The 24,538-nt window shown below is 60.2% G+C and overlaps 1 protein-coding gene across 4 annotated transcripts in view; it reads left to right on the forward strand.

Annotated features, from left to right (window-relative positions):
- Nucleotides 1–24,538, forward strand: part of SCUBE3 (signal peptide, CUB domain and EGF like domain containing 3) — a 39,052-nt gene that overhangs the window by 7,546 nt on the left and 6,968 nt on the right. For 2 of the 4 annotated variants that reach the window (XR_003921268.1, XM_029999484.2), the window contains exons 2-12: nt 1,851–1,973; nt 2,977–3,102; nt 6,220–6,354; nt 9,547–9,672; nt 10,594–10,710; nt 14,674–14,721; nt 18,483–18,599; nt 20,210–20,332; nt 22,213–22,329; nt 23,478–23,600; nt 24,181–24,315. Coding sequence is in view for 3 of the 4 variants with exons in the window: in XM_029999484.2 (XP_029855344.1) it covers nt 1,851–1,973; nt 2,977–3,102; nt 6,220–6,354; nt 9,547–9,672; nt 10,594–10,710; nt 14,674–14,721; nt 18,483–18,599; nt 20,210–20,332; nt 22,213–22,329; nt 23,478–23,600; nt 24,181–24,315 (1,290 nt within the window). In the remaining variant the exon portion in view is untranslated. The remainder of the gene's footprint in view (nt 1–1,850; nt 1,974–2,976; nt 3,103–6,219; nt 6,355–9,546; nt 9,673–10,593; nt 10,711–14,673; nt 14,722–18,482; nt 18,600–20,209; nt 20,333–22,212; nt 22,330–23,477; nt 23,601–24,180; nt 24,316–24,538) is intronic. The other 2 variants (XM_041119669.1, XM_041119670.1) reach the window with 2 other exon arrangements.

The raw sequence follows: 24,538 nt of genomic DNA on the forward strand, positions 1-24,538 counted from the left end.
TGCAGGTGGGTCAGGGGTGTGGTGGAGCGGCCGTGCCCCGGGGTAGGGATGGGGTTTGCTGCCACATGTGAAGTTTGGCTGGGGAGGAACGGAACCCGAGCCACGCTCAGCTCCCCGAAGGGACGCCGGCCCCCCTGAGCCCCCGCGGGACCCCTGGCACGGGCCAGGCTGCGAGCCTCTCCCCGGGGATGCCGTCGGGTGCTGGGGTGGTCGCGGCGTGGCGGCACGGTGGCCGGTGCCGTGGGTGCCGGAGGCGACTGTGCTGGCCAGCAGCGGGGTGCAGGTCTCCCGTGCAATCCCTCCGTCGTCCCCGCCGTGGTGGGTCAGCCTCCAGCCGGTGATTAATGGCCCAAGGGAGGCCGTGGTGGCCGCGGGCCATGGCTAATGTCAAATAACAAATATGAATGCGGGCTGTAAATATTTATACAATGCGCAGGCACGTGCCGCCTCCCTGGTGCAAAGGCAAAGCTCTCCTCCCCCCGGCCGGGTGACTCACATCTCCCGGCAAAAAACCACCGGGGTGGCCGGGAGAGGGCTCGGGCCGGCGCTCCCGCGGCCGTGGCCCCCGTCCCGGTGGGGCTGGCGGGGCTGCCTGCCCGCCCGCGGCTTGCAGGGATGTTTCATGTCTTTGGAGACATTCTGGAGCACTTCTGTTCTTGAGGTTGCTGAAAAGCAGCTTTTTAAAGGCAGCCTCAGGCTCCTCTTTATGGGGTACAGGGAAGCTGGAGGGACCCTCAGATCCCCCTTCCCTGGTGAGACCCTCCTCATTCCCCGTGGGAGGCGGTGGAGGCGAACCACCCCCCCGGGAGCAGCACTGGCGCTCCCCACGTGCCCGTGGAATCGGAGTGGGGAGCCCAGCGTGCTCTGGGAGCCCTGCCCGTACCCGAGGGGCCGCGGGCGATGCTCAGCCCCCGACTCCCCTGTGGGGGTACCCAGCTGCCTTACTCCACCGCCAGGCATTGACAGCCAGAGAGGGGGCTGTGCCCGCTCCGGGGCACCACGTCTCCCTTACTGCCTGCCCAGAGAAGGCAGAGAGCAGCCAGGTGAGCAGCCTCTTGCTCGCAAACCTCCACCCCATGCGCTCAAGGCTTCTCTGTTTCCCAAATACCATTAAAACCTCCGCTCCTGCAGCCTCCTGCCATGGCAAACCCTTGGGCATCGCCGCTTGAGGCCATCACTGGTGTCCGGTGCTCTGGATGTGATGCCCCGGGTACCACGGCACTGCATCCCGGATAAGTGGGTTGAGGGGCAAAGGGGGGATGGGGGGTCTGCGGATTTTGGCTGTGTCCCCGAGGAAGCCTTGGTGTTTTTCCCAGTTCTCCCTCCTGCTTCCTGCTCCCAGCTCCCAGGTTTATTTCGTGCGGTCCCTGCTAATTCGTGCACATTCCTCAGCGCCTAAGAATAGAAAGCGATGACGATTATTTGGGTGACTGGTTGGCTCAGGAAACAGCTAATTGGAGACAGAGACTTTCACCTCTGCCTGGGCTGGCTCCAGCCTGGACTAGGGGCGCCTGAGCGGTGTTTCCTATCATCAGACACGTGAAAGGGTCGGGGAGTCTCAGGGCGGCTTGTACGAGAGCGGGGACACAGGTAGTGCTGTTCGGGATTGGACCCAGCGGCTCACCGTGTCCCACAGCGAGCCCATCAGCCGTTGCGTCAGGGCTGGGTGCGGCAAAGCCACTAAGGAGCAAAGCAGCAGCGTTGTTCCCTCGAGCCTTTCTGCTTCATGGGCTGGTTGAAAAGCCGGAGGGCTGCTTGGTTTCATCGCCTCAAGCGATGGCTCCCGTGGGGAGATGGGGGAGAGCTCCCCCCGGCTCTCCCCATCGCTCCCCCCGCCTCTCCCCTTGCAGATGTCGACGAGTGCGTGGAGGGCACCGACAACTGCCACATCGATGCCATCTGCCAGAACACCCCCAAGTCCTACAAGTGCATCTGCAAGTCCGGCTACACCGGCGACGGGAAGCACTGCAAAGGTAGGGGCACGCCACCGGCACCGGAGCCAGAGCCCCTCTGACGAGTGACAGCCCTGGCAGGTCGAAGGCAGGCGGTGGCTCATCGGCAACGTCCCCTGCCCTTGCAAAAAGGCTGCTTGTTTACCCCAGCCCGTTGCAAACCTTTTCTGCCCCTTTTCTGCCCCAAACTCCTGGCCTGTTGACACTGCAGTGCATGGGGACGGAGAGGAATGTGACCGTCCTTGCTGGTGGCGGTGGCAGCCGTCATGCTCCCTCCCCTGCTCTGCAAAGAGCCATGTTTGCAAGGCTGGGGCTGCCCAGGCCCAGGAGGATCACCTGGGGCTTGTTTTAAGCAAAGCTGGGTTTTTTTTCCTGAAGGTTTTCCAACCCAGAGGCTGCAGAACTGGGTTAGCAGCTAAAAAATGAGTGTCTTAAAAATAAGATATAGAAATATCGATGATACAGATATAGATGTAGATGTAGATATAGATATAGATGTAAATGTAAATATAGATATAGGTATATGCAGCTGAGTGAAAGAAAACGGGCTCCTTGGAGGAGCAGCAGCAGGAAAGCAGGAATGGGGCAGGGGAAAAATTCCCGGCTCTGCTCGGAGCGGGTCCAGGCTTGGGATGGGCTGAGTACAAATAGCAGAGGGATTAAAGCGCGCTCCAGGCACAGCAAGGCTTCGCCATGGAGACAGGCTGCTCTGCCCACCACTGTGGGGAAATCCCGTGTGATTCCCAGCGCACGGCGCTGTGCCGAGGCTTTAAGACAGCGGGTTAGCTGGAAGTCCAGGGCCTAGACTGGGGAGGATGGGGATGTTTTTGCAGGGTGTGGAGGGATGCTGTAGGTAATAATGGAGCTGGGGACCTGCTGGAATAAGCAGAGACAGCAGAGAGCCCAGGGCACAATATCAGCCAGGTCGCAAACACGCTGGAGATGGGGAGCAGCACCCCTGCAGCGAGCTGGCCGTCCTCAGCCAGGGCAGCCCCACAGCTCTCCTGCCCTCCTCTCTCCGCAGACGTCGACGAGTGCGAGCGGGAAGACAATGCGGGCTGCGTCCACGAGTGCGTCAACATCCCCGGCAACTACCGCTGTACCTGCTACGACGGCTTCCGCCTGGCACACGACGGCCACAACTGCTTAGGTGAGGGACGGGCCGCCGGCACGCACTGGGGTGGGATGCCGGTGTGTTGCAGCCACTCGACACCTTGGGACCAGCCTGCTGGCTTTCTTTACCGGGCACCTCCTGAGTTCTGACCCCCCCAGACCCCTTGCAGAGCCGGGGGACCATGGTGGCACTCCCAGGGCAGCAAGCCGGCTGCGCATATGTCGCATACCACGATGGCTTGCCCGGGGGCAGGATTGCTCCCCATTGCACGGGGGTGATGCCGGGGCAGGATGCCCCGTGCTGGGAGGAAAACTTGTTCCATGAGTCCATCCATAGACTGGGAGATGCTGGGGTAAGGCAAGACTGGGAGGGTTGGGTTTGGGGATGCTGGGCGTGAGTCACAGCCTCCCCACGGCCGCATCCTGCTGCGGCGAGCGGCCGGACCGGCAGCTCTGCTCCGCTGCCGAAGGCAGGACCAGCCGGCGGGGCTCACCCGGGCCCTGCCGCTCGCTCCGCTCGTGCTTGAGGTCAGCCCTGCACCTGCCAAAATAGATGAGTTAATAGCAAATATGGTGGGGATGGGAACCAGCAAAGGGACTGGGTAAATAATCCCCGGGCCAAGACAAACCCGGCATCTGCCTACGGAGCGGCCGTGCATCCTCCCCGCCACTTCCCACCGCCCCAAACTCCATCCGGCTGCGGCAAAGCCAAAGCTCCCGGCAGAGCCCCGGGGCTGGCCGGGCTTCCCGCTCCCCGGCACCCGCTTCCTCCCGCAGCACCCGCGGGTGGGATCACTGGGGCACGGGGCCGCCCGCCTTCCCTCCGCCTGGAGCTCATGCTATTTTCTAATTAGTGTCTGCAGAGAGGTCATTAATGAGCTCATCACTGGGAGGAGGAGGAGGGGGAAGGGATTATGGACACATACGCTTTGCATTAACCACCATCACCGGGATCTTTGCAGCCTCCTTGGGGAGGGGGGAGATTTACACAGCTGGGAGGAGGCGCGGGCGGGCGGCTCTGCCTTCCTCTCCCGGGGGAGGATGAGCCCAAGGAGAAGAAAGGAAAGCCGGGCTCGGCAAGCCGCAGACGTCATGTGTTTACAGAGTTGGACGGGAGGGGATGGAGGTGGCTGGGGAGCAGCCGGGTGAGGGGGGACCTGGGTGGGGGCAGCCCCGGCTCCCCCCTTGAGCCCTTCCTCGGCTCGTCCCAGTGGGGCATCTCGGCCGTGTTGCTTTGCTGTAGGGATGGTGCAGGTTTATCCCCTGGAACCCATTTTACAGATGAGGATGTTGAGACCCTCTGTGTTCCAGCTGGGTTTGCTTAGCGGCTTCTTTTGGGGGGCAGCAGGGATGAACCCCAGTGGGTTTTTCCCATCCTCCTTCCCTCCCCATCCTGACTGTGCTTTGCCCAGCCTGCAAGCATCCCCTTTTAGCCAAAAGAAAGAGAAGCAGAACAAAGTGGAGGGTCATGCCCAGGCTTTGCTGGTGCCATGGGCAGTGGTCGAGCCACTGGAGCCCAGCGGCCCCCCCCATCACCCACCCCAAGCAACCTTTTGAACCAGGACAGGAATTCGAGCCCCCGTCCTGACATGGGCCCTGCTGGCTTCTGCCCATCTCCGTTGTATTTAATAAAACAGGTATTAGAGCGGCAGAGTCTCATTTCAGCCATTGGGTTTGAACGGCTGCCTCCTCATTTTTGTGCGGAGCTTGAAGGAGAAGTCGCAAGACATTAAGCCCTTGTTATAAGCGGGGGGATTTGAGGAGAGTTATTGGCATCTGCAGGACATAGCTTGGCTGGGATGAGCCTTGGAGGAAGCTGCAAGCCTCCTGCCATCATAGAGGACGTCCCTTTTGTGTCTGGCTGCAGCCCAGCTGTCAGCTCTAGCCTGCCCCACGGGCACCCGGGTGAGAGATGATGTTTTCAACATCTCCTTTCCAAGGTAGCGGGTTTGTGGGGTGCTCCTGGCTCTGCTCCTGCAGCAGTTTCCAGTTGGAGCTGCAGCCCCTGCCTTGATTTCCGAGCATCCCTCGGGGCTTCAGCATCCCCTGGGGTTGCAGCATCTCCCAGGGCTTGCCCGAAGCTGGGACAAGGCACCCACGCTGCTCGGGCATCCATCCGTCCATCCATCTCTTTGCCCAAAAGCAAGGGGTTTCGGCACGTGCCGTGCCGCTCGGGGAGGAGGGCAGCGCCGGGGGGGGGCCGGGGCTGGGACCCCCCCCCCCGCGCGTGCCGTCACCGAGACGCTATTCCGGTGTCTCCGGTGGCTGATGCTGGCGGGGCTCAGCTTTCCCCTCGGCTGCCGGCTCTGCAACGCTCGAGTTCACGGGAGGTTTTCTTTGGCACGGGGCCCCTCGCTCCCCAGCCCGACGCCGTCCCCGGCCCCGGGACCGCGGGCGGAGGGGGCAGGGGTGGCCACGGCAGACGTTTGCCTCTCTGCCCGAGCCCAGCATCCCGGTTGCTCTGGCACCTTGGGGCACCAGTGGGTTCAACTTGGACCACTGTCCCCAAAAACCCTCTGGAGAGAGCAATGGGCTCCTCTTTAAACAAGGGGTTTGCAGGGATGGAGCAGGAGCAGCCCGGGGCGAGGGCATTGCTGCTGCCATGGGTGCACATCTTGAGCCCCTTCCAGTCTTGGTTTGTTAAACCAAAACAGGCACAAGGGCAGCAGAGCTGCCGGGGATTTGAGTCTCCTTACAAGTAATTATCCCCGCTCTGGGCTAAGGTTTCCCAGCTTCCCCTAATGAAGTGCAGGCATCCCCAGCCGGCGACAGGCTTGGAGGGGCTGGGAGCAGGGGGCGGCTGCAACCGGCATCCCGGCTGAGCATCCCGGGTGCTTTGGGGAAAGGGGTCACAGCTTGCTTGGGGGTCCCAGGTCAAGGAAAATCCCTTTCTCTGTGGTTTGGTGCTCCCATCTGTACAATGAGACCTTTTTTGCCCGTCAGCCAGGGAAGCTGCATGGTCTCTGCAACCCACCCCTTGACACGTTTTGCCTTCATCCCCCGCAGCCCTAAAGCATCCCCGTTTCTTCTAGCTGAGGGATCACGGATGTAAAGCAGAACTGATTTGCTATGTAGCAAATCTGTCACACCCGGTTCCCCATCCCCTCAGTGTGCCACCGTGCCACGCTCACCCCCTGCCACCTTCACTTTGCAGACCTGGACGAGTGCTCGGAGGGCAACGGCGGCTGCCAGCAGACCTGCGTCAACATGATGGGCAGCTACGAGTGCTTCTGCCGGGAGGGCTTCTTCCTCAGCGACAACCAGCACACCTGCATCCAGCGCCCCGAAGGTTAGTGCAGAGCATCTCCTCGCCACGGGGCACCCTCCATCCCCTGCATTTATCAGGCAGGTCTGTCCCCCATCATCCCTGACCATCCCTGCACTTTGGGTGCCTGGCTTTGGGTGCTGGTGCTGGTTCATGACCCTTCTCAGTGCTGCAAATTTAAAAGCAAATTTATTATGAGCACACTGGGAGAGGATGCTGCGGGGCTAATAAACATCTCCATAACAAAATCCTCGCAGGGCCCTTTATCAAGCACAATAATACCAAATGGAGGACGTTAATCCTATATCCAGAGCGTTTTATTAAATAAAAGGTACCCAGAGATCCTCACACCACCCTGCGAGACTCATCTCCTCCCAGGTCTTGCAAAGCACCGAGCCCTTAGTCTCGATATCAGCTCTAAATTGCTGCCGTCTGGAGCAATCTCTTAGCCAAAATAAGAGGAAATGAGAGATTTTTGCATCTCTGCTGATTTTTATCTCTGCTGCTTGGCAAAGCCAGCTGAGTGTTTTTGCTTTCTTCCTTCCCCCTTCCCAGCTGCATCGGTCCCTCCAGCTCCCTGGGGGATCTCGCCCAGCCCAGGACAGCTCAGTGGCCACGGTGGCATCTCCCATGTCCCCATTCCCTGTGTGTCCGGGAGGGACGAGCTGGCTGCTCCTTCGTGCCAGTGACGCAGTGGGTGGCCTCCGCTGGGGACAGGGATGCAGGTGCTGGTTTTTGAGCTGATTTTTTGAGCTGAACGTCTGCAATGTTGTTGGTCTGGGGAGGTCTGTGTTGCTTCTGCACCCCGAGACTGATCTCGTAGCTGCTACGTGGTCCCTGAGCTCAGGCTCAGGAGCGGCTGCTGGGAGGGTTGCAGCTGGTCCCCGGGCTATGAGCCTGGAAAAAATGGAGAGCTGAGGCCACTTGGGGTCCAATGTTAAAGCCTGTTCTGACTTTACTTCTGGCTCCTTGGGCACTGCCAAGGCAGAAGCATTCAGTATTAGAGAGCTAAACCTCAATGTTACGACTGCTTCCTTCCTTCTGGGGTCCTTGCCAGCTCCTTGTCTCTCTTCTCCTACCCTCGCAGGAGGCTTTCTCCTTTTCCTCTGCTCTTTCTCTGTTTCTCAATCTCCCTCTTGCTTTCCTCTCTCCCTCCTGATGCAGAGGGGATGAAATGCTGCTGGGAGATGGATCCCAGGACCTTCCTCCTGCAGCACCACAACCCTCTCCCTCACACCAGCCAGTCCCTCCCAGTAAGGAGAGGCCAAGGGTTGGGGCTTGCTGTGTATCGGTGCCTTTAAACCCTGTCGCGCTCAGCCCGACAATGACAGCGGAGCCACTGAAAGCAAAAGGAGCGAGCAGGGTCCTTGCGCTGGTGCAAGAGCAGATGACGATGCTGCAAGGAGAGGACGGATTAAAGGGGGTGCATCCCTTCCCGGGCGGTGGCTGTAGGCACGGAGGGATTGCTGTGTCCTGGTGTGATGCAGCGGAGGAGGGTGCCGTGCCCAGGTGGAATCATCTGGGGAGTCTTAGGAAAACAGTGTGCGGCCATCCCGGGCTGGATGGGAGCCAGGGCACACGGACACCAGAGCTTGTGTCTCTGCTGGGACGTGCCGGGGGATCCCTGCAGACTGCTGGCTGTCGGGATCTGGCTTCTCTGGAAGGTGGCATCTCCAGGGGAGCAGCGGTGCAGCAGGGCAGGGTCAGCCTCAGAGGTCTCTGTGTCTGCCGTGGTACCTGGGACGTGGTGGAGATGCTGCCAGGTAGTAAAGAGCAGCAATAAAAAGGAGGAGGAGAGAAAAGCCGCTCTTCAGCAGAGAGGCTGGGAGCGCTTGGCTGTCCCCGGCGTCCCTGGGGCATTGCATGTCCCAGGGGGTCCCAGGGCAGGGCTGGATGGAGCGCAGGGGTTCACAGCACCTTCCTGGCCCTGGGACAGGCTGGAGGGTGCTGGGGGGATGGAGTGGGGCTCCCCACAAGTTGGGGGTTCCCAGCATGGAGGCCAGGGAAGGAAGGGCTGGTGTGGTTGGAGACGGGAGGCTCTAATTACAGAGGGCTCGACTGCCACTGCAATTACAGATGATCGCCCTGTCCTGGAGCCAAGCCAGGTGGGATCTGCTGGGCAGGTGATGAGGAGCTACCTGGGACACCCACAGGCTCCAGCCTGTGGTTTTTAACCCTTTCTGTGCATGCTTGGTGCATTTCATCATCCTCCTTCAAGGTGCCCTGACCCCATAAGGATCTTCCCTTGCCCTTCTGGCCCAGGCTCTTGGCACCCCACAGGCTTGCAGCTCTGCCCAGTCCTCCATCCTGATGCTGGCACTGCTTACCCCATGGTGGGCTCAGCACTGGGTGCCTGGAAAGGAGCAGACCCCCTCCCTCTGCCAGAAAAAGGCCCTGGACAGGCGGTTGTATCTCCCGGAGGGCCATCCCCAGCTTGCTGTGGGTTTTGTTAAAAGTCTCATAAACTCCTGTCGATGCCCCGTTCGGCATCCACTGAACCTGGCTTTCTGCAGCTGACTGTCCCCATGCCCCAGAAGAGGCTGGGGCGAGAGGGGGCTGTGGACAGGTCAGCGAGGGTGAAACAGCAGCTCTGATAATGGGAACCAGCAGCTCCCCAAACCCTCATTTCCCAGAGGCAGCCAGCATGTGAATCCTTCCCAAGCTGTCAATGCATCCCGTAGCTTACGGGCATGCCCCCGGGGCTCATCCCGGTGGAGCAGCTCCACGGGTCTCCCCACCAGCAGACGGCTCTGCCCCCCCAAACCCTTCCTTGCTTGGCTGAACAATGCCACAACTGCCCGCCCGGGGGTCTGTAATCACAAACATGCTCACCCCATCCTCTTCATCTTCCAAAAAGGAGATGCATCACTCCATCCCGTCGATGCCAGGCAGGGCTGGTGGGTAGCAGCAGCTTCTATACCCGCTGCTTGCCCCGAGGTGTGGGAGCGGGGTCTCACCCAAGGCAATGGAAGGGAATCAAAGGTTCAAGGCTCAGGGTGGCTTTGCCCACCTTCCTGACCCGCTCTGTGCCAGGAGGTGCTGCCCTGCAAGGCACTGCATGGGGTTATCCTGTCCCCACTAAGGTCCTAGCTTGCAAGGTTTTCCCCTCGTTGCCCCCATCTCCCCATCCCCATCCCACCCCAGACATCCTTCTGCTGCCGCGGACCAGTGCCGGCAAGCTTTTGGAGCTTTTCTGTGCTTCCTTCTCTCTTTTAGAAGGAATGAACTGCATGAACAAGAACCACGGCTGTGCCCACATCTGCCGGGAGACCCCCAAGGGGGGCATCGCCTGCGAGTGCCGCCCTGGCTTTGAGCTCACCAAGAACCAGCGCGACTGCAAACGTAAGGAATGCTCCAGGGACGGGGATACGGCCTCCTGGGGATCCCTAACCTTGTCCCAGTGGTACAGACCCCTCCTGGCCCTGCTGCAAAGCCCTGACCCCCCGTGGTACTAGTTGATTTATCGAGCCTGAAGCCCTCTGGCTTCATTTTCCTCTGGCATCCCGCTCTGCCATGTCCCCACGAGACATCATGCCCTTACACTGAGCAGGGTGAAATGGCAGCTAAAGGGGGTCCCAGAGGCACAGCATCCCCTGTCCCACCGTTTTGCTTTCCCAAGGGGAGATGAACAGGGAGAGCACAATCGGCACAGGAGGAGCGCAGGAATCCTTTCCCTGGGGGTCGTGGTGCTCTCAGCCTGTCTGATCTCCTGCCAGCATCTCACTGGCACTGCCAGGGTTATTAAATAGATATGTACATGTTTATGCAATTATTTTTATTTTGTTTCTCATTTGCTGTCTGCAGCAAACGTGTAAAATTGCTGATGAAATGGAGTTTTAATCCTACGAGCCTAGTTTCCCTCCACGCTAAATGAACAGTACGCCTCGCCCCCCGGGGAGGGCTGGCAGGGATTCCCAGGAGCACCTGAGTCATTCCAGAGCTCGGGAAAGTCCCACGCTTCCCTGTAACACCAGATCCAGGGTCAGGGGCAACCAGCCCATCGGTCCCCTTTGCTCCAGCTCCACCGGTGGCACTTAGCAGATATGCAAACGGGAAGACGTGAGAAACCACATAACAGTTTGCATCTGCCAAGATCCTGCAGGGAAAGTCGAAGGGCTTTAGAAATTATCCAGGAGGGAGGGATCTCTCCGAGGGTACAGACGAGGTTTTTCCAAGCTGCCTTTATGCTACCGCTTGGGGATGCTGGGCAGGGAAGAGAAGGGCTGGGGCTCCGAGTGACAGCCGGTGCTTTGCCTCCCGCAGTGACCTGCAACTACGGGAACGGGGGCTGCCAGCATACCTGCGACGACACCGACCAGGGACCCAAGTGCGGCTGCCACGTCAAGTTTTTGCTGCACTCCGACGGGGTGACGTGCATAGGTAGGTGTGAGTCATCACCTGGCCGTGGGGACGTGGGTCGGGGTATGGGATGGCTTGTCTTCCTCCCCAGGCAATTTGCTCTTGGCCTGATGAAGGGGTTTTTTTTCAAGCTTTGGGGATGCGGCGTTTCCTTTTGCTGAGATCAGAGAAACTCGGTGCGTGTGTGAGGGATGCTGCGGGTACCTGTGGGGTGCAGGGATGCGTCGCTGCTCAACCATGGGGAGCGAAAGTGGCTGCAGGGATGATTGAGGGGTCGGTTGTGCCCGGGTGCGGGCAGGGGTCTGTGCCTGCCTCCATTCTGCTGGGGAGAGAGGGGTGAGGATGTCCCCACGCTAGAAATTGTTAGTGTCACTGTCACTGGCAGCATTTGGGAGGGACATGGAGGGCACAGATTTGACCGCGGCGATCTGTTCTGACTTGGCATCGGGGCCTCGGCTCAGGAGCAATTGTCTTGCAAAGAAAACCCAAAACCCCAACAACCTGACAACTCAACCACCCCCAGAATTGTCCTTTTCCTGTGTGTGTTTTCAAATTGTAAAACATCAAACAGAGATAGAAGCTTTACTGGTTTCATATGGTTGTGCCGTTTAACAGCTGATTTGATTTAAAAAAATGTTACATTCAGGGAGTGATTAAGTCCACAAATTGCTCTAGACATTTGAGTTCTTATTGCAAAATAAAATAGGAAAAGGAATTGAAAGCAAGAGAGAGCTTTTAGCTCCTCATGTCTCTGCTGTGCCTGAACAGAAAACCCTCTGCGCTTTCCAAAGACGGCTCTGTCCTCAGGGAAAGCAGTGGAGGAGCCCCCCGAACCTTCGGTTGCTCCCCGCCAGCTCGAGGGATGCTCGGGGCTGAGCCCCCAGCAAAGCCCTCCTGCCTGTCAGCTTGGCTGCCTGCTACCTTAACGTCACCACTGTCACCCAGCCCGCTTCCAGGATTAATCCCAGTCCCTCCTGGCTGCTGGCAGGCACTCTCAGCCCCTTGTCCCCGCCGTCCTCGTATTTGCTCCTGCGGCCGCTGCATCCCATCCCACCCGCTGAGGACTTTCCCGTGGGGTTATTGCTGTGCCCGGGGTGGGGAGCGCTCCTCCGACGGGGATTTTGGGACCCGGGGATGCGTCAGCTGGTGCATTCCTCCTGGATGGAGGTCCCTGCGCGTGTGATGTCTGTGTTGGTGCGAGGTCTCGGGGAGGTTTGGCACCGAAATGATGGTCCTGACCTGCTGGGTGCAGGGGGTGGGAGAGCAGCTCTCCGAAGCATCCTGTGATTTGGGGGATGCTCGAGAGGGGTCCGTTTGCCAGAGGGTCTCAGCACTCGGACCCCAGCTACCACAGGTGTGAGGGTGGGATTTGGGGGTTTCCAAAATCGCTCATTCTCATGGCCTTGGCCAAAATCTCCCCTTCCACCCCCATGCCGTGCACCGTACCTGCTGGGGAGGCATCCCCCAACCAGAGCCGGTACATCCCCGTGAGCTCTCCCCTCACCCACCTTCCTGGGGGAAATCAAACACCACCAGGATGGAGGATTTTAGGAGCAGCACCAGCCCAAAACTCACCGCCGTGCCTTTCGCATCCCTTTCGGGTCTGCAGCCCCCTCTCCGCAGGAAGGGGCCCGCCTGCCTCCCGCATCCCCCAGGGGATTCCCGGCCCCCCAGCCCTGCCGCGGGAACACTGTGGGATTGTGCTCCGGCCGCTGGGAGCCGGCAGCCGCCCCGCAGGGATGCCCGGCCGGCAGATTTACGGCCGAGGTACCTGCTCAGATATTTATAACCACCCTTTCTTGTTTTACAGCTGGGGCTCAGCAAACAGCCCTCCCCCATCCCCGGCGCTCCCTCCGCCGCCCCTTCCCCATTTCCTCTGAAATATTTCATCATTTCAAGGGGAATAAAGTTTCCAGCAAGGGGAAACGCAAACTCGCTCCCCGGGCCATGGGCTTTGAAATTGTACGCGGTGCGTTTGATGGGCTGCCGGGACAGGCCCCTGGTCCAGGTTCCCTTCAGATCACACCACGCGGCAGGAAGCACGATCAGCCTCTTTGAATGACAGTTTCATTAGGCCACGGCCGGTGTTTTTCATTTTTCCGCTTTTTATTGCTGCTTTTAAAAATGCAGATAATGAATAACATGCCTCTGAGCAAAGCGGGGCCAGCCCTAATGGCTCCCAACATGTCTGCAGGCTCGAGGGGGAGGGGGAGCCGGGAGGGGAGGCCGATGACCTTATGTATTTATATTTGTGCTCAAAAAACAGCCTTTTTTTTTTTTTAAAAAAAAGAAAAGCACATAAAATCACCCTCCAGCAGCCCAGGGTGCAGCGCCCGCGGGGAGATGCAAACCGGGCTGCGGCAGTTGATGCAGATTTAGGCTTTCCGGGAAGATTTGCAAGCCAGGGCATCACTGCAGCTCCCTCGAACAGATATCTGGGGTGCAGCAGGACCGTCGCTGTCCCCCGGCTCACGGCGAGCACCGGCGGAGCGGGAGGTGGTGGATGGGGAGGAAATACAATTAGATGGAGAAGGAAACTAAACCAGCTCAAGTTTTATGGCCGATTTCCTGACCCGCACCCGGGCGGTTTGCGGTGGCACCGGTGATGCTCCCCAGCTTTGTGAAGCCGGCAGTGCCGGGAGCGGTGCCGGGAGCAGGGGCCGCACCGGACCCCGCTGCCGGGTCAATGCTGGGGACACCAGAGCAAAGGGAATGCGGCGTAGGAGGGCTCTGGGAAGGGGAAAGCAGGACACGGGGACGCGAGGCGGGTGGCCGTGGGCATGCCATGCACGCTCCTCCGCACACATCGACCTCCCCGAGGAGGACACGGTCCCTGCAGAGCCTCGGCATCCCGTGTCCCATCTGCTGAATCCCTGCCCTCAGCCTCCGGGGACAGCACAGGCACAGCCGGGGGCTGCGTTTCCCCTCTTTTCCCCTTCCACCGTCCTCCCCTCCACACGGACCCGGCGTCGTTTCTCACTAAGCGGGGATGCACTCGTCTCCCCTCCGTCCCGTGGGTGATGGGCTCCACGTGCCCTGAGCACCCCAGCCCCACGCTCACCCGGGGGCTCTCCGGCTTTGGTCCAGCACTGCCACGGGGCTCTGTCCCCACACAGGAGCAAAAAGACGTGCTGGGGTGCCTTGTCCCCTTCCCAGAATGACCGGGATGAAGAAGGGACATCTCCCAGCCATGGATGGGTGGTGCCAGGCAGAGTTTCCTTTGCAGGGCAAAGCTCAAGCTAATTTTCTGGCGCAATCCCCAAAAGTGATCCCTGGGTGTTCTAACATGGATTTTGGGATCTGTGGCTTTGCCCAGGCTGCTCTCAGCCCCTTCTTGGCCATTTGTCCCCCCCCCAGGCTCCCACACACTCCGTCAGGTACTCAGCACCCCAGGGCTGTGCCGTGCCTTGCCAGGGCTCCCTGCACCCAGGTGCACCGACCCACGGGTGAGGCTGAGCAGCCCAAGGACACCCAAAATTTGGGCTCACCACCAGCTTGGCTGCTAAATCCAAGTGGTGCAAGTGCCACCAGTGGGACGCAGTCACCTTCCCGAAGACCATGGCTGTGCAGCATCCATACAGCTCCTCTCGGGGATTGCAACCCACCCCAGCACACACTGGTTTTGCTCCGGCGAGGACGAGGACCCGATTCCCCAGACTAACGGGCTGCACTAACGCTCCTCGTAACGCGCTTCCTCCCTCTCGCATGGGGCTCCAGCCAGCCCAACGCAGAGCACGAAACCGGAGGGGGATTGGAGAGGCTGCGGGACACGGGATGCTTTGGACAGGGTGATGGAGGAGTTGATAGCACTGGACACAAACCTCGGGTTTTGGCTCTTTTGGGAGGTGGGGGGGGAGAAAAAACCCAAAGGGACAATTTCCACCAGGCTGGAAAGGCAGCGGAGTCAAACCCATTGACGTGTGACACCAACAGAGCTCCTTGCTGGACACTGTTTCTAAATCACTTTTTTATAATGTTAAACAGGGGAGAGACACTTCCAGCAACACGTTATCCTTGAGACGTTTTCTAATGGTAAATATTTTTGTTCTCTCTATCTCTACAAAGGGGTCTAACCGTAGACGGTCTCTCATCTCGAGATCATAACCGGGCTCGGGGGGCTGAGCTGTCGCGCTAACCGCATGCCTCACTAACCTTGTCCCCCGCTGCTGCTTTTAAACCCTGCAGAGCAAGCCTGGCCTCGGGCTGCAGGCTGACTTTGCTTTTGGGGACAGAGAAAGAAACCCTCCCCTGGCTGCGCTTGCATGAGGCGGGGGCTCTCGCGTTGCTTTGGTCGATCCAGCCCGGTGCAGGGGGTGATAATCTGCTTTCCAGTGGCTGCGGCAATGGTTATCCACCCCCCCACCGCCGCCAAGCAAGCCCGAGAGGCTGCCGGCGGCTGCGTGATGGGGAGGGGGATGCTCGTGCCCGTCTCTGCGCTGTGCGCTCCCAAAGTTGCCCCTTCCCACAGCCCACCCGCTCACGGACAGTCCCCTCTGTGGGTGCGGGGACATTCAGGGTGTCCCAGGGTTTGGCCCAGGAGAGCTGCTAACCGTGCTCAGGTGCACCTAGCCCAGAGCTGCAGCAAATTGCAGAGCTGCAATGACCCTTTATTGGGCTGGGCACCTCGGCTGCTTCCCCAAGGATTCCTTTGCAACCCCCGTCGGGTCTCTAAGCCCTTCACGAAGGTAAGGCGATGCCTCTGCTCCGCCAACAAGGAAACCGAGGCAGTCTGAAGGTGCAGTGACTTGTCTGCGGTGGGGAATCTTGTTCATGGACGTGCTGGGTGCATGCAAACTCCTGGCACATCCAGGAGGAGCTGTGGGTGCACAGCTCCCCAGTGGCAGGGAGCACCGACCGCGGCTTTCGGGGGGCTCTGCAGAGGCTTTCCCACAGGGCTGGGAGAAGGGGGGAACCCCAGCTCCGTGCCGTCACCGTGCTCCAGCCAACGCAGCTGTAATCCCTCCGATTACCGCGCAATTATCTCCTTAGGCTTGTGGGATCGCAATCCTGCTGCGATTGCCGCTTCCCGGCAGGTGGAGGCGAAGCCGGAGCGTGTGCGGGCAGGGTGCTGCGGGGGCACGGGCAGGGGCTCCGTCGGACCCCGGTGACGGCTGGCGCGGTGAAGGGTGTCAAGCGGGCTGAGGATTTCCATGGCACGGTGGTCGGGAAGCGAGACTGGAGCTGGGATGGAGGAGGGTGGGAAAGCGTGTGTGTGTGTGTGTGTGTGTGTGTGTGTGTGCAAGCTGCTTTGTCTTCTCCCTCCCCGAGCGATGGAGGCCCTCGCCAAAGCCCTGTGTGGTTGGGTGAGTCACGCTGGCTCGCACCAGGCTGGGAGCAGCCCCCGGGCTGCCGGCACCGCCGAACAATGCCGCTCTCCCGGGGCCCCGCTCCAGTGCCTGGCCCCACGCCACCCCACCTCGGCTGCCTCGCAGGTACCCCGGCAGCCCCCTCCAAGCTTTTTGCAAGCCTAGGACATGGTGCCCCTCTTTACAAAAGGGTTTTCAGTGGTGTTCCAGCCATGCCGGCTCAGCTCCCACCCCATGCACGCCCCAGGCAGCGGCCGCATCCTGCATGGAATGCCGGGTGAGGCTTGCTTTACTTCTCAGCCGAAATTCCTGAAGGTGCAAAGGGGCCGGGAGGGGAGATGGGTGCCGAAGCGCCGGAGGAGGCTGTGAGCATGGTGAAGCATGCCCAGAGCACCGCGCTCCCCAGAGACCCCCGTCCTCCCCGGTGCAGCCGCTTCTCCGCCTCCCCGATCCCGCCAAAAGCAGCACCCGCACCGAGCCCATCGTCTCATCTCGGCGGCAACCCTGTTAAATCAATCCTCCCTGGGCTGCTTCTGCATCAGCTGCTGAAACAAAGGCTGGCATTAAATAATTCATCGGGCTTCCAGAAAGTTTCCCTTCCCTTTGGCATGGTGTCACCCACACCACACTCTTCGCCCAGTGTCACCGGGAAGCAGGGGGACGGTCCCGGCGTGGCCGGGCTGCATGTGGTGCGAGGACCTGGCTGGAGGAATAATATCTGCAGAAATCCCTCCCTTGCCATTAGGTTTTGTAATTGTGCTGGCTATTAATTTCATAAAATGGTCCCTTTTGTTCTCTTATTATGGGACATCATAAAAATAGCAGCGGCAAGACGAGCACAGAGCGATCCCAGCTCCCTCGCCCTGCAGCAAATGGTTGGATGGTTCAGTCATTCCCACCCCATGCGGCGCTCGCAAAGAGTGGGAGAACCTGGGATTTGCTCTTTCCAAGGAATTTCTTCAAGGCATTTTCATCTTGGGTTCCTTGAAGCCCAAATGCCTCATTTATCCAAGCAACCAGCCTTTTGAAAGGAATATTTTATTATCCTTTGTGAACAACTTAATGCACTTCAAACCATTGTTCTGGTGGTTAGGACCGAAATTGAGGATTGATCTCACAGGGAAGCTGTCAAGCTGAAAATGCTCCATTTAAATTAGTGTCCCTTCTAGTCCTACCAGCAACAGCTGACTTTGATAATACTGAAATAATTAGCTTTTTTTTTTTTAAATTGGACTTCTTTTTCCACTGATGCTGCCTGCCTCTGTGTGTGTGTGTTCTAATTATACAAAGCGTCTCCCAAATTAGCCTGCGACACTGGACCGGCCGGCGTGCCCGAGCGGCGGGTGATGGTTAGGGACCGGCGGTGCGGGGGGTCACTGGTGGCTTTGTGGCCCGGTGGCTGTGGTGGAAGCGAGGGGGACGGGACCCCCCCCCGCTGCCATCTCGCCAGGGGACCGGGGCTGCGCACCTACATCCCTGGGGAGCCGCAGCCTGGGCACCCCCGGCGAGACCCGGCTCTGGCTGTGTTTTGCACAGCAAGTGCTGTGACTTTGTCACTTAGAAATTCAATTCCTCCTCATTGGAGCTGCCAAAGCTAGACTCCACGCGACCCTGTTTTTGGGGGACACGCAGCCCCGATGCCAGCGTGCGGGCTGAGCACGGTGGGATTAATCCCATGGAGCCACTTTTCCCTCTGTCAGCTGAAAAGCCGATGCGTTTCAGAGCGTAGAGCCTCTGTTGAACCACCTCCGCTTTTCCCAGCGCCCTGAGTGTTGGCTGTTTCGCAACAGGCAGCAGCTCTGCCTGCACGTCCCTGCCTGTGTCCCTGACCCCGTCCTCTCCGGGATGACTGGGTGCTGCTCTGCTGCCTGCCTGCAATTAATAAAGCATCCTCTAACGAGGGGACAGGGCTGTCCCCACTCCCCTCTCTGCCTTAAATGCAGATACCCAGTATGTAAGAGCAGGTTGTTGGAAGGTGGGAGGGTTGTGCAGGGGCTTGGACGGGGAACCGGGAAATCTGGGCGCTTTTTCCTGCCTTAGCGTTGCCTGCAACGTGGGATGAATCACAGGAGCCCTTATTTCACCGCCGAAATCCCTGGGAAGCAGCACCCGGGTGCGATGGGAAGGCAACAAGCGCTGGGTCATCTGCAGAGGCAGAAGATGCTGTGTGATCGCCAAGCATTAATGCCTTACCCTCCCTGGCCCTCATGCTCTGTATCCGGGGTGTTTATTAATTTGGGGGGCTCTGTGACCTTGTTAATGGCTGTGTGAAAAGCCAAGGGCGGTTTTGGTGGGCTCTGCAGGGAGGTTTGCACCTGCTGCCTCTCCCAGGCTGTGGTGTGGGGACAACTGGGTGGCATGGGGATGTTTGGGTGGCATGGGGATGTTTGTTTGGGTGGCATGGGGACATCTGGGTGGCATGACCCCCCCCCCCAACTCTTAAACACCGGTCCGTCACCCCGGCCACTCTCTCCCCTCTCCGTGCAGAGACGTGTGCTGTGAACAACGGGGGCTGCGACAGCAAGTGTCACGACGCGGCCACGGGCGTGCACTGCAGCTGCCCCATGGGCTTCATGCTCCAGCCCGACAGGAAGACGTGTAAAGGTAAGTGAGTGCGAGCAGGGCCGGGGTGTTCACCCGTGGGTGCCTCAGACCCCCCCTTGTGTCTTCGGTGCCCTTAGAAAAGGTGCAGTTTTAGCTTGGCTCGACGTTGGCCACAGCGTTGGCTTGCTTGGTGTTTGCACCCGTGGGATGGGGACGGGGATCACCCCCAGGCGTGAGAACTCAGCCGCCTTGCTAAAAGGCACCACGGTCGGCCCCGCTCCCCTGGGAAGCCTATGGGGAGGAGGAAAGGGGAGTCAGGTCAAGTCAGAGGTGATGGCGTGGTACTTGTGGGGCTGGAGGGTCCCATCCCACCTTGCTCCACCCCGCTGCCTCAGTTTCCCCATGGGTAAGGGCTGGGCGTGCAGGAAATCCATACCCACTCTGGGAATTTGAGATGCATAAGTGTCTCTGCAGTCACTGTCCAGACGGGTCCAAGCACCGTGTCCCGCTTTGGGGAGGACACCATGGGATGCAGCGTGCCTCTGCATGCACCCACCAACATCCCCATCCACCTGCCTCTGCAAGGGGGAACGGTCCAGACTGGTTACCCCGGCCACCCAAACCTGCCACCCCCCCGGGCAAGGGGACGCCGCGACCCCGGGGCTGGCCGATGCCTGCGTTGTGTCTTTTGGCAGCTCCGGGAACTTGACCCCAGTTGAAAGGCAAGCCTGTCCCACTGCCGGCTGCCTGTCTACCTGCTGACTGCTTCCAGAAACCCCTTGCCCCCTGTTATTTTATCAGAACATACCCCCTCCCTTCTCCAGTTCTGCAGTTTCCAGGAACGTGCAATAACCCAGAGCCACGTCCCCTGTGTCTGGGGGTTTTATTACGGCTGCGGGCTGGTTTACAGCTCGCTCCTTTGCAGTCATAAAAAGAAAGCCCCAGCCCCAGAGAGGCAGAGCTGCCGCCCTGGCGCTGGCAGCTGGGGGATGGAGGGACGGGGAAGGCGGCTGCCTCTTCCTGGTCTCCTTCCATTTTACAGGTCATTTCCTAGCAGTAAATTTTGTGATTAGTGGAAAAAGGAAAAAAGACCAACCAAATAACCAAGTCCCAGCCTCTTTCCAAGTTGTTGGGGCTCTTTGCAGTAATTGTCATTTTTAGCTTTGTTTATGGCAGGAAGGAGATGGCAAGCAGAGAGGTGAGGGTTGAAAAGTATTTATTTTGTCAAGCGGCTGTTTTTGAAGGAGGGAATGTCCCCTCCCGGTTTGCTCTTTCGTCCTGCTGCTCCTGGTCCCCAAAAGTAGCCCCCAGCCCAAACCTGTGACTCTGCAGATTGGTCTGGTGCTTTCCCCCAGCTGCGAGGCTCTTTCAGAGACCCTGGCCCCTGGCTCTGCTCCGGGGGATGCTGAGACCTGCAGAAATTAAGCCTTTTGCACGACTTCCAAGAGGAGCTGAGCCCAGAAGCCCTGGCCTTCCCCAGTGTCATGCATCAGCTCCCCAAATACACCCAGATAAAACCAGCAGCCACATTCCTCCGGTGACCATCAGAGCCCAAAGCGTTTCCTCTGTTTGCCGGCTCTTGGTGGGGACGGGGTCCGGAGGGGAGCACCCCGCTCTCCCAGCCGAGCAGCCCAGCCGGGGTACGATGCCGTGTCCCCTGTCCCCACCAGACATCGACGAGTGCCGGCTCAACAACGGCGGCTGCGACCACATCTGCAGGAACACGGTGGGCAGCTTTGAGTGCAGCTGCAAGAAGGGCTACAAACTGCTCATCAACGAGAGGAACTGCCAAGGTAAGGGGCAGCGAGACCCTGGCACCCTGCCCTGGCCAGGGACATCACCTCTCCCTGCCCTCCGGCGTTTCTCAGCCCTCCCACGGCTGCTGCTGGAGGAGCGCTGGCCCGGTTATTCATTCCTTTTTGCTTTCCTCTGCACCGCGTACATCCTTCGGGGGATTAGTGTTGGATTTGGGTTCTGGTCTGAGGCTTAGCCCTTTGATCTGCAGAGCTGGGCTGCCATCCCAGCCCTGCTCCCGAGTTGGGGATTTCTGGGCTCTTCTCGCGGCAGAATTAAAGCCAGCAATTAGGCAGATGCCAGGTGAAATCCTCTGGCCTTACTTAGGGCTGGGATGACGGTCATGATATTCCCGGCAGCCCCATGAGCTGGGACGCAGCTCTGTCCAGGCACAGGGAGCGTCCCCGCCGGCAGCCCTGGCAGCGAGCACACCCTGAGCCCAGAGCTGTCGGCTCTGCTCTGGAGCACCCGTGGCAGGGGACCGGGGACCCCACCAGCACCCCATGAGTCCTGGGAGGGCACCCTGAACTCAGCACCCAGCCTGGCACTTCTGGGCTTCTCCCAAGCTTCTCCACTTTATTGCACAAAGTTTTTGCTAGCGATCCCGCAGCAGCACGACCGTAGCTCCCTGCTAAAGCGCACACACTGATGCACTGGCTCCTTGCTTCCCTCTCGAGAGGCCACCGTTTTCCTGGGCTGGGTAACGGGAAGAGCAGCAGGACATGTCCTGCCTTGCCTCTTCCCCCGCCGCCAGCCGCCCCGTGGCAGGGGCTGGATCATGCCCTGCTCAGGGATGCGCCATTTTTTGCAAACCATCAAGGCAGAGCAAGGATTTCAGTAGCTTTTGTAAAAGCATTCCTCCTTTTCCCATCTGTCGGAGGGCAGGAGGGGAGGGGGAAGATGTATCCAGCTTGCTCCGGAGGGAGCCGGCTGCTCTGCGCTGCTTTTCCCACCTTTTTCTCCCTGTCCTGAAGTCCTCCTGCGCACCCCACCTAAACCCAGCAGGTTTAAATGACCTGGCAGGTCACTGGGCCATCCCTGGGGGGAGCACGGGGCTCTGCCCCCCCAGCCCATGGCCGAAGCCGACACGGCGGGTGTGTATGAGCCCAAGTGTTGCCTCCCAAAAGCGTGCGGCCGGGGAAGGAGGGGGCTGGTGCGCTCCGGGGCTGCGACCGCTTTCATCTCCGTCCAGGTTCCACGCTCTTGGGAGTTTGACGCGAGCACGGCAATTAACTTAATGAAGCCAATGAAATGATGCTCAAACCCGCCAGGGTGGGTTCACCCACCCAGCCAGGGCCTCCCTGCCCCGGCGAGGTGCCCCGCGGGGCCGAGCAGACATCGCTGGCACCATCCCCGGGGCAGGATCTGCCCACGCAGCATCTCTCCCTGGCACGGGGCAGTGCCTTGGCTGGGCCACAGCCAGGGGCTCTCACAGCCATCCCGTGACAAGGGCATGGTGCTGGCCCTGTTTGGCCCGTTTGAGGTGCAGAGGGGCTGCAGGAGCTTAGGGCAGGGGGAGATGCTGGGACAGTAGGCTGCTGCTTCCATGTAGCAGCAGCTGGAGTGGGCGAAGAGGGAGCTTGGAGGCAGGCAGGATGGGAGCACTTGGTTCTGGAGCATCCCGGTGCTGGATCCCCAGAGCAATCTGGTGCTGGGTCCCCAGAGCATCCCAGTGCTGCGTCCCAGAGCATCCCAGTGCAGGGTCCCTGGAGCATCCCAGTGCTGGATCCCTGAAGCATCCCATGCTGGATCCCTTGAGCATCCCAGTGCAGCCCCCAGCTTGCCGGAGCAGGTTGAGCAGGAGGGGGACAGCCCTTGTGCCGGGGGCTGCCCCTCCGCCCCACCAGCCCTCACCTTCCCCCCCTTGCCTTTCCTCCAGATATCGACGAGTGCTCCTTCGACCGGACCTGTGACCACCTCTGCATCAACACCCCCGGTAGCTTCCAGTGCCTCTGCAACAAGGGCTACACGCTCTACGGGCTCACCCACTGCGGAGGTAGGACCGGCTGGATGCTGGCAGGAGGAGCCCATCACCCCACCGGGTTTGGGTCCCAGGGAGGCACATGGGGCACCCAGGGATGGGGCAGCCCCACGGCACGGTTGCTGTGGGACCCTTGGGGATAGCGCTCACCCGGTGGGTTCCCCACGTACCCCAAACTGGGGCCAGGCAGGGAGGGGGCTCGCAGCCCAGACGCTGGTGTCTGCAACTTCAAACGGAGCGACAGGAACAATTTGCGACTTGTCTGCAGCGGGAGAGAGGGAGAAATCCCCGGCGTTTTTGGCAGGGAGCTGGGACGGGGTGGGAAGGGAAACATCAAAAGGGTTTGATTTAAGTTTCACAAGGCAGATAGCTCCCAAGGGCGGGGGCGTGCAGCGCCCCGGGAAGCGGGGAGGCAGATGAAACATGCTTTGGGGAGGGTTGCCGGAGCGTGTCGCGGCAGCGGTGCCGTCGGCCCCGGGGAGATGGTGGCACGAGGCCGGGTGCTCCGGCGCTGCCTGCCCGGCGAGGGTGGGCGACCCTCCTCCTGCTCCCGAAACACGCAGCCGGCGTGAGCCAGCGCGGCCCCAGGGATGCTCTCGGTGTGACCCCGCGGCGGAGCGATCGCTGGCTCCCACCAGTGCTCCCAAGAAGGGGGAGCCGGGCAGGGAGGGGTGTTTGGGGGGCAGCTCCATCGCTGGCAGCTCCCCACCTCCACCCCTGCTTCATCCCAGACCTGGAGGATTGACCCCCAGTTTCGGGCCGGGGCGGAGGGTCCCCGCTGCGGAGAGAGGGGCCGGAGCTGCTGAGCAGCTGCCTTTTGAATTCGGCTGCTAAGTGCTTCCATGTCGGCTCCGTCTGCTGCCCCCCACAGCTCCCCAGCCCGCCGCGGGGCCGGGCTCAGCCTGGGTGGGCTGCACCCGTCACCACCCGGCCCTTGGGGACACCGAGAGTCGGGGTTTCCCTTGTCCCCGTGGCTGCAGGGAGGAGGCACGGCTGCAAGTGCTCTGGGGTGTACGTCCCCCATCTCCAGCTGGGCATGGGTCATGCAATTTATCCGTCCAAAATCACAGCCCTGAGACAATGCAGCGATTCGGTGTCGGAGCCCGGTGGGGGGGGGGGGTCCGGCTGCCCCTCGCCCACCTCCTCTCCCTTCTTCCCCGCAGACATCGATGAATGCAGCATCAACCGAGGGGGCTGCAAATTCGGCTGCATCAACACGCCCGGCAGCTACCAGTGTACCTGTCCCGCCGGCTGCAAGCTGCACTGGAACAAAAAGGACTGTATAGGTACGTCGGGGCAGGACACACGATGGCTGGGGATGCTCCCGATGCCCCGCGGCCCCTCCGACACTTGGGGCTGTTGGGATTAAGGTCAGGGCAGGGGGAGCACAGAGGTTTTGGGGCATCCCGGTGCAGCGATGCTCCAGGGTGGGCTGCTTTTGGCTGGGGCCCCATGTCCATCCCGCATGGGTCTGGATGAGAAGTGTTGTAAGGTGTTGCCCTGCTCCTGCTGCCCTTGGTCATCTCGTTGCTTTTTCAACTATGCTTGGGGCTGGCCGTGAGCTTTTGCACCAGCAAATGTCCCTAAAGGGGCTGTTTTCTTGGCTCTGGCTATGCCCTAGTACTTGACTGCCTCCCCTTCGCTGAGGACAGGCTAACCGCCCCCCAAAAAAATTGAAATCCCAGCAGCCACATCTCACATCCACGGAGGAGCTGGGGGGGTTGGGATGCTCATCCAGGGTCCCTGTGCCGTGCTCTGGCACCGTCTCCTCTCCGGTGAATCCCGCTGTGATCTGGGAGAGTGCAGGGGTCCCTCGCGGGGCCCTGGGCTGTGCCAGCCACGGGCATCCCCGCTTGTCGTCACCAGCCGGCGCGTGTCCCTCAGAGCTGGTGAAATGCCTGCCAGGTTCGGTGCCGCCGCGGGCCACCCTCACCTGCAACAAGACGGGCAAGAAGGACAGCTGTGCCCTCACCTGCGCTTCCAAGGCCCACTTTCTGCCAGGTATCGGCGCCGGTGCCACCACCGGCACGGGCAGGGGGGGTCCCCATTTCCCTGCATGACCCAAACTGGAGGGGGAGAGGAGCGGCTGCACGGCCGGGGTGCTGAGCACCCAAGTAGTGGCCGGGGTGAGGGAGGGAGGTGGCTGCTCGGGAGGGCTCGTCGTTGGGTGTAGATCCTTGGGACGGGTCCCTGGTGCAGGATACCCATGGTGGGATGCTGGGCA

This window comes from Aquila chrysaetos, chromosome 24 (assembly GCF_900496995.4).
Source record: "Aquila chrysaetos chrysaetos chromosome 24, bAquChr1.4, whole genome shotgun sequence".
Taxonomy (NCBI): domain Eukaryota; kingdom Metazoa; phylum Chordata; class Aves; order Accipitriformes; family Accipitridae; genus Aquila; species Aquila chrysaetos.